The sequence below is a fragment of the Octopus bimaculoides genome, chromosome 24 (genome assembly GCF_046866305.1).
Source record: "Octopus bimaculoides isolate indiv1 chromosome 24, ASM4686630v1, whole genome shotgun sequence".
In the NCBI taxonomy this organism is placed as follows: domain Eukaryota; kingdom Metazoa; phylum Mollusca; class Cephalopoda; order Octopoda; family Octopodidae; genus Octopus; species Octopus bimaculoides.
The window spans coordinates 22291415-22301267 of record NC_142951.1 but is presented as its reverse complement, the minus strand read 5'-3'; the positions used below and the strand labels follow the sequence as shown (position 1 = coordinate 22301267).

The following is a 9853-nucleotide window of genomic DNA, read 5'->3' as shown; positions in this document are numbered from 1 at the left end:
TTCCAGCTGGGGTAATCTTAGAATCTCTCCACTGATATATAAATATATTCTCTTCTCAGTCTATGTGTATATATATATATATATATATATATATATATATATACACACACATACACACATACATACATGGCTGGGCTACAAGTAGGTCAGATTTGAAACTGGCCTTAAGAAAATGATGAGGAAGTGTACTGGCAGTCAGCAGCAGCAGTAGTAGTAGTAGTAGTAGTCTGTTGTCTCTGTCAGATCAGGCTCTCATCTTACCCCCACCCCATACCTACCTTACCAGTGGATGCCTCCCCCCCCTTCCTCTACTCTACATCCTCATTTTTATTTTTCAAGTTGTTATTCTTTCCTGGTATAATATTCTTCACACAACTTTTATATTGAATGATGATTGTATGGAGGAGAGAGAGTGAGTGAGTGAGTGAGAGAGAGTGAGAGAGAGTTTGTGTGTGTGTGTAAGTCGAGAGTGGATGGCATAACTTTGGAATTATTCCAGTTATCGTGATGAATGTGTACACCCACACTCAGTGAAACCAAGGTACACACACTGCAACTAATGTGAGAGTAATATAATCGCACACACACACACACACACACACACACACACACACACACACACACACACACACACACACACACACATGATGTTATGTTTCATATTATTTCTACTTAACCTGTATTTTCTTCAGCTAAATCACATTCACATACGTACACTATAAGTATGTATATATATGTTTATGTGTGTCTATGTATAAATATATAATTATAATTTCTCATTCTGTTCCATACAGTATTTCTATTCCTTCTGTCTTCTATTTCTTTCTTTTTTATCGTAGTCATTATGAAAAACAAAAGTTGTATATATATATATGTGTCTGTGTACCAATCAGTATTTGAATCCAGATAAATATTGCATCCCATACACACATGGATATAAAATAAATATTAGCAACAGAGGCAGTATTCATACCAAGAGGTAATATTTATCCCCACTAAAACATGGTTGTTCTATGAGAACAAACTATACTGTGGTAGTTGCCATGAGAGAAACTCTTATCTTGGCTTTTTGAGACATGTATATGTACCAGTCTTTATTTAACCCTTTAGTGTTCAGATTTCTTTGTCTAATGTATTCTTATTTATTCATATTGTTTAGAATTAATCATGCATTATCTTGTAGCTTCAAGATTTCAATTATGTGTCTGTATATTTTTAGAATGACATTGTAGGGTAGGTGTGTGATGTTGGATCTGGTCAGTTTTAACATAAAACAGGTAGAATATTTTGGCCAGGTTAAATAAAACTTACAAGAACACTTATTTGGCATAAACCTGTAATGTACATACATACACCAGTTTTTGTTTTTTCCCATACACAATTCTTTCACATATTAATTTAAACCTTCATGTTTGTTTTTTTCTTTTTACAGAGCACCTGAGATTCTCTTGGGACTTCCTTTCTGTGAAGCCATAGATATGTGGTCGCTAGGCTGTGTGATAGCTGAGCTATTCTTGGGCTGGCCACTCTATCCTGGATCCTCAGAATATGATCAGGTAATTTTACTTTACTTTCCACCAGTGATTCTCAGCTGAGTTCCGTATAACCTTTTGGGGTTCAAATAAGATTTTGTTGTTATAGTTTGTGGGCAATAAATTAGTTATATTTCTACAATACATAATCTTTTAACCATTTTTATTCATTGTATATCAGGCATGTGCTGTCAGTAATTACTCAGAGTAGGCAGTTGGTGACCTTGATGTAGTAAAGCACACATAAAATAAGCAAAACACAGGCATGCAACCGAGTTGAAGGCAGATTTACTTCTGTCTTTATAGCATGTAAACACACCAAGCAGAAGACTACCCCAAGTTACTGTGTCTGTTTTAGCAGGGTTTTTATGGTTGGATGCCCTTCCTAGCACCAGCCATTCTGCAGAGTGGACCAAGTGTATTTTTACATGACACCAGCACAGGCAAGGTCAGTTTTGGAATGGTTTTTACTGCTGGATGCCTTTCCAAATGGTAGATGTCAATGAAAAGTGACGTGGGAATATGAGTAAGAGCTGGAAGGTGGTATTGAACACCAATCGATTATATGCCATTGGGATTGAATGAAGAAGATGGAGAAGGTTTAAATGCCAATCATCTTATATAAGGCAAGTGGCCTGGCCTGGGTCTCTCAGTTACAACAATGAGTAGTGTTTCAGTTGATACAATCAATCAAATAGCCTACTCGTGAAATTAACATGCAAATGGCTGATCACTCCACAAACACACATTTTACAATCTTCTGCATCTGGTCTTTGGGAAACAGTACTTTGCTTGGAAGCAGGTAAGAGCTGGCAACAGATGGGGCATCGAACCATAGAAAATTTGCCTCCGTTATCTCTGTCCGACTCATGCAAGCATAGGAAAGTGGATATTAAAATATGGTGATGATGATGATAAACCTTCCAACTCCACAGTTTTGTCACAGAGCTTGCTCTCCTTGGCAAGTCTTCTCCTACACATTGTCACACATCAGTGCTCTTCATAATCTCTTTTGTGAGGTTTAGCTTCTTGAAAACAACCTTCACAACTTTGTCCCATGTTCTCATAGGTCTCTTTCTTCACCTTGTTCCATCCAATTTCTGCTCTCCACACTTGTTATTTTACAACTGACATCCATGTGCATCATGTGGTTGTACTAGTACAATCTTCTCTCTTATCCACAACATCTGATTGCTCTCATGTCCAGCCTGTCTCTCAATCCATTTGTACTCCATCCTGCATGCACACACACACACACACACATTACAGAAACAGAACAACAACTGCCTTACTAGATGAGCAGAACATGTTTTCTATCCATCATAAACTTTTTGCATTGCAGCCAGAATTGTGCAGATACACACTTATGATCAAAAGCATTTGTCCTTTCAAACATAACAGAATTTACAATGTCTTTTGAACCCTTCTTCAATTTTTCAGGTGATAGTGTGTTAACTGAGGAATATCAGATTGCTATTTCTAGCCAACTGACAGACCATATACGGTGTCCCCTTGTTGGCTCATGAAATGATGCAATGTTGCCTATCAGTGGTTTAGCCTCTGCTAGCATTCCCTCCTCTCACCACACAATCCATCATCACTTTTTTTCTCATGATTTACTGAGTTGGGCCAGTGCTTTCTAGTGAGAGGGGAGAAAGAGCAGAACTTATAGGTTATCCATAGACTGGTGACCTTGCCTGAATATTTACAAGAGAGAAAGAGAGAGAGCAGTGGGGGAGGTGTTCTGTTAAAGGCACTCAAAAACCAGGTGGTGCTGTAGTAGCAGGTGACACATAAGGCCTGCCACTTACTGTGAAATCTGTCCAAACAGATACAGTGTAGTCAAAGCAAACTTTCTTATTTGAGAAATTGGCTTAACATTCTGATCTTTTATGGTTTCTTGGGGTTGGAGAGGCAAACAAACAAACACATGCATTCCATACAAAGAAGTCAATATTATCTGATATACACTGTAAACCAGTTCGTTAGCAGAAAACAAATAAATTAAACTGTCAGGGAGCTTCAACATAGACATTTGGCTGCCTAGAAATAATAAATTTTCCACACATCACACACAAGTACCCTTGAAATATTGAATATTGTCAATAAAATTCCAGACATACAAAAACTTAGAGATAGTCATAGCTGGAGTGTAGTGTTATGTATGTTACACATATTTCTGTAGTTAAGAATTCCAGCAGGAATTCCTGGAGGTATACGACTGTCATGTATATTGTGCATAATCAATAGCTAAAAATTTACTGATATTGAAGAGGTAGTAAGATGGATAAGGGATAATGCTTAAAATTTCTAACAGTTGTTTGTGTACACACACACACATGCACATTCTTCTATACCTGCGTCCTATCCGTATCTAAATCAAAAGGCATCATCTCTATTAACACTCTCCGTTTGTTCATGTTTTCCATACCATTTTTGTTTTGCCTTGTGTGCAAAACTTTCTTTTTTAAAACCCATGCATTTTCCAGACAAGTGATTCCAACTTTGTCCAGTGCCAAAATTATGATGACTAAATAAAAAAAAACTGGCTAATGCAATAGGTTTTTCCATGCCTGTTTATTGTCGTACATGTCTTTCATAATTATTTTAATATACCTACATAACTATACATAAATATAATATATACACACACAAAGACACCCCACACCACACACACAAGAAAAAAACATATATGCATACACATAACTGTACACAACACATGAAGTTAATATTTATAATATACATGCAATACTGTATGACAGTAAGATGTTATTAAAAAGTGTATTTAATGCCAACTAAATAGTTGTGGCTGGAATCCAACATTTTTTTCTTTTTCCTTTTACTTGATTTAGTCATTAGTCTATGGTCAGGCTGGGGTACTGCCTTGAAGAATTTTAGTGAACTGAATCGACCCCAGTACTATATGTTTAAGCCTGCTACCTATTCTATCAGTCTCTTTTGCTGAACCACAGTTACAGGGATGTAAACACATCAACACCAGTTGATGACACACATGCATAGATCCATCCATCCATCCATCCATCCATCCATCTTATATATAAAGGGTAAAGACCCCCTTCAGTCAAGAAGGACCATGGGGTTACTCCTAGAAAGTTCCCCTCTGAGGTACAAGTCCAGGCAAAGTTGTTTGTGGAAGACCAGCAGTTGCCCATGCATAACAGCCTTTCCTCTTCCCGCCACCGATTTTATTTAAGGGAAAGGCAAAGGCTGATACAGCTTGGCACCAGTGACGTTGTAACTCATTGCTACAGATGAGTGAACTGGAACAACGTGAAATAAAGCTCAAGAACACAACACACAGCTCGGTCTGAGAATCAAACTCACTACCTCATGATTGTGAACTCAACGCTCTAACCATTTATACACTCATACGCACACATACACAGATAGATAATGATGCAAATAAACAAATATAACTGCTTGGTCTAGATATATAAAATATACATACATATATACATATAAATAGAGAGGAGACAAAGACTGAAATAATTTGGACAATGAATATTCATGTATAAATATGTAGATATTCATATGCTAACAGTGCAGATTTAAATGGAGTACAAAGACACAGAAAAATACCACACTTTCTCCCCTTTATATTTCTCTGTCTTTGTGCTTTATGTAAACCTGCTCTGTTAATATATAAATATATATTTATGCATGAATGTTCATTGTCTGAATATCTTCAGTCTTTGTTTTCTCTCCATTTGCATGTATATATATGTATGTTGTATGTATCTATGAATGTATGTATGTATGTTTTGTATGTCTAGCCCAAGCGGCTTTATTTGTTTATTTGCATCGTTATCTCCATATCTGCTCACCTGGGTTCCTCTTATAGCTATTCTTTACCCTGCGGATTTAGTTCTCGGTAAAGATTTCGGAATGTAAGTAGAAATCATTTGAGTGCTAAGTGTTTTCTATATTGAGCATCTGTGGATCTCATCTCTTGACTATATATATATATATATATATATATATATATATATATATATATATATATATACACATACACACACACATGCAATAAGATATTATAACAATAAATTAATATTATGATATATTTAATACATAGGTGGCTAAAGCAATTAAAAACCAAAAAGGTAGAATACATAATGAAGAGTTTGAAATGGCACCAACAATTGCTAGAAATAAGAGCTAAAAAATATAACTTGAATAGCCAAAATCACCAACCTCATGAGATGTTCAAAGGGACAGTTTCTGTCTACCAAATCCACTCACAAGTTTTTGGTCAGCCTAGAGCTATAGTAGAAGGCACTTGTCCAAGGTGCCATGCAGTGGGACTGAACCTGGATCCATGTGGTTGGGAAACAAACTTCTTACCACAGCCTGGCCTACTTTGTTAGCTTTTAGTTATTAAATCTGAATATTTCCTCTTTCTCTCTCTTTCTCCTACTACCTTCCGTCAAATCATCTGATCCCTTTAGAAGTCCAACCTCTTGTCTCCTTTGTCCCTTTTAAAGGTGTTCTATCACCTTTACCTTCTATCTCATTATACTTGAACATTGTAACAGTGTTGTGGAGTACTCTGTTGAACTCTAAAAAAAGGGCATCAGCCAGTCATTAGAATAAAACAGAGTGGATAAAGATCCCAAACCATAAGGGAAAAGGTAGATTAGCTGATAAGTAGCCAGCTGCTACATTGCTACCCCAGTAGAATCACTCACTATATATACATGTATGTTTGTATGTAACTTCCAACTGTGTTAGTTTCCTGTTTATAAAACCAACATGGCTATTTTTCTCACATCTGTACAAATTTAGAAAAAATCAAATTGGAACCCGGTACAGCTCTCTGGCTTACCAGTTCCTAGTCTAACTGTCTTACCCATGCTAGCATGGAAAACGGATGCTAAATGATGATGTTGATGATGGTGATCATTCTACCTTGCTCATTCTGAGCTTTCTACACACGTTTCTCTCTTCTCTTCCTATCTCATGCTCTCTCTCTCTCTCTCTGTTTTTAGTCATCATCATCATCATCATCAGTTAGCATCTTTTCCATGCTGTCATAGGTTGGATGGTTTGAGGAGAACCGACAGGCCAAAGGACTGTTTTGAGTTCCAGTGTCTGCTTTGGCATGGTTTCTATGGTTGGATGTCCTTCCTAATGCCATCCATTGTACTGGGTGCTTTTTTTTATCATGGTACCAGCACTACTGGTGAGGTTTCTTAGCACTCGGCTGAGTGGGGAAGTAAGTGAAAGGTTCGTTGAGGGACAAGAACAGGTGTCTTGCTGAACTTGTGATCCTTATTACATGTCTGAATAAAAGATGGGAACATTTTTGATTAGGGTTCACTTGGCGATAAAAAAAAAAAAAGCAATACTTAACTTGGTAGCCATCCTTCTGACCAGAGTGTGCTTGTTGTCCCAGGTCAGCTTTAATCCAGCAGACCTATTATGATCAAAGTCTTTCCGGTTATGTTCACCTTGTCTTTTTAAGGATATCTTTTTAAGGATATCTGCAGCTAGATCATCTGAAGTATCCTTTCCCTTATAAAAGCTGGTTAATGTGATTTGAAAGAGTTTTGGGTACAATTTCTAGCAACTCAGACAGTTATGTAGAGCAGGGGTTTTCAACCATTTTTTTTTATCTATGGACCCCTTTGATTACTATCTTATTCTGGTGGACCCCCATAGCCATTCTATGTTTAAAAACTAGTTTTATTTAAACTTCTTTTGAAATTCCTATTAACTAGTGTAGATTGACTGATGTAAAATGTTAGAGAAGAAATCTAGCTTTTTCTTCCAATACATACCAAAATATACATCTAAAGTATAAAGTTTTCAGGGGCCCTTAAAATACTATTGTAGATCCCCAATTTACTATTTTGTTGCATAGACCCCACAAGATCTTATATGGACCATCAGGGGCCATATGGACCCCAGTTGAGAACTACTGATTTAGAGATTTGTCAGTCAAGAAGTACTTAGCAGTGTCTAACAAGTCTCAAATCTTGTGAGAAGCAATTGCCTGACATAGCAGCCAAATCTCCTTTAAATCACACCGTTCTGTATTAAAAGAAAAATTGAAGGATACATGGGACAGTGTTGTCCCTGATCTATTAAACAGGTATGATGGTCATGGCTTGAATGTCACTATTCAAAACTGACCTGGGGCTAAGTGCCAATAACTTTCAGACACAGCCCTGACCTAGTAACAAACAATGTACATCCCTCTTTCTCTCTCTTCCATTATTCCTTCTCTATATTTATCTTGCGATTATATAAATAAACTCATTCTAAATTCAAATAAATTCTCTCAGATATTCTTTTGTTTACTTGACAGTAAATATTTATTAAATTTTGTTTTATTTCCAGATTCGATATATTTCCCAAACCCAGGGTATGCCAGCGGAACATATGCTAAGTTCTGCCACAAAAACTGCACGCTTCTTTGTGCGTGAAAACACTGATAGCAATTATCCATTCTGGCGATTAAAAGTAAGTCTTGGCAGTGAGTGACTCACTTGCTCTTCTTCTTCTTCTTCTTCTTCTTCTTCTTCTTCTTTACCCAGTATGTATTTACATGTGTTATTTTTGTTCTTTAAATTGCAGCTTTATGTGCACTGTACTGCACAGTAAATAAGACGAACTGAACTTGATTTGTCTATGACCAATGCAAACTTACAAACTGGAAACAAAGAGGAAAAGATGTGTGTGTGTGTGTGTGTGTGTGTGTGTACATGCATACATATACACTCAGACATAAAAGAGACTTAGTCTCTTTTCCTCTTTGGTTTTATATATATATATATATATATATATATATATATAAAACCAAAGAAGTTTTATACATACATACATACATACATACACACACACACACACACACACACATACATACATACATACATGTATCGAGGAATCTTTTGAATGGCAAAGAAAAGTGCCAACTCATTGAGAATTACTTAACGATGTTCATTATATGTGAAGGTTACCTCTAACAAAATTATATTTGCATTTTATGTGCCAAGACTGTGTGTGTGTGTGTGTGTGATGTTTGGATGTTTGCAAGTTTCTAAGTTTGCAGGTACATCAAACCCTTAACAATCTTCAACAAAAACAAGCTGGAAGAGAAAGCAACAGGGAAGGAGGTGGAGGTAGAAAGTATAATCTTTTGCCCTGTAAATTCCTCCCTCCCCTCCTTCTCATCCTCTCAACAAATAAAATTAATTTAATGGTTATTTGGCAAGAATATTTTGAAACAAATTGTGTGTTGGGCTGAATAAATTTTGGCAGGATGTTAGAAATACTAGTGAAATATTTTTTCCCTTCGGGGCTTTGGAGGGTTTTAAGATAAAAACCTACTAAAAGAAATAATTTCTCCTCCCAAGATAATTTAGGTAAAGAGGGAGGAAGGGTAGCAGTAGAGTTTATGCTTTAAAACCCAATCATAAGATTATGTGGAAACTAAAAGTACAAAATAAGTTTTACAGCTGAAACTAAGATGCTAAGGTGGATACTAAGATGAGTATGTGTGTGTGTGCTAAGAAGCTTGCTTTCCAACCACATGGTTCCAGGTTCAGTCCCACTGCATGGCACCCTAGGCAAGTGTCTTCTATAGCTTCAGGCCGACCAATGCCTTGATAGTGGGTTTTTTAAGATGGAAACTGAAAGAAGCTTGTGTGTGTGTATCTTTGTTGCCCACTACTGCTTGACAACCGGTGTTGGTGTGTTTATATCCTGTCACTTAGCAGGTTGGCAAAAGAAACCAATAGAGTAAATACCAGGCTTTAAACAAATAAGTACTGGGATTGATTCCTTCAGCTAAAAATTCTTCAAAGTGGTGCCCCAGCATGACCATAGTCTGATGATAAAAGACAGCTATGAAACCATTTTATTATCGACCTACTTGAACTAAGAATATGATTTCTAGCTAAGGTTTCAGTTTTTTTTTTTTTTTTTGTGCAGGGAAAAGGTTGTAGGTAAATAATATTGACTAAAAATCAATACCTGGTGTTTTTATTTGATCCATTTATAGGGTAAAAGACAAAAAATTGGACTTCAATGGGATTTGAACTCGGAGATAATTAATCATCATCAAATTCATTATCATTTGATGTCCATTCTCCATGCTGGCATGGGTTGGACGGTTCGACTGGGGCTGGTAAGGGCCAGAGACTGCACCAGGCTCTGTTTGTTTTAGCTTGGTTTTTACGGCTGGATTCCCTTCCTAATGCCAACCACTCCACAGAATGTACTGGATGGTGTTTACATGGTACCAACCAGCACCAGTGCTATTAACATGGCACCAGCACAACTGCTTTTCATGTGGC

At 36.8% G+C, this 9853-nt stretch overlaps 1 protein-coding gene across 4 annotated transcripts in view; it reads left to right on the top strand.

Annotated features, from left to right (window-relative positions):
• The first annotated feature begins 892 nt into the window (after positions 1–892).
• Positions 893–9853, top strand: part of LOC106872702 (homeodomain-interacting protein kinase 1) — a 121489-nt gene continuing 112528 nt past the window's right edge. For 3 of the 4 annotated variants that reach the window (XM_089340971.1, XM_089340973.1, XM_089340974.1), the window contains exons 1-2: positions 893–1556; positions 7896–8018. In XM_089340971.1, the coding sequence (XP_089197097.1) occupies positions 1479–1556; positions 7896–8018 (201 nt within the window). In that variant the 5' untranslated portion in view covers positions 893–1478. The remainder of the gene's footprint in view (positions 1557–7895; positions 8019–9853) is intronic. The other variant, XM_089340972.1, reaches the window with a different exon arrangement.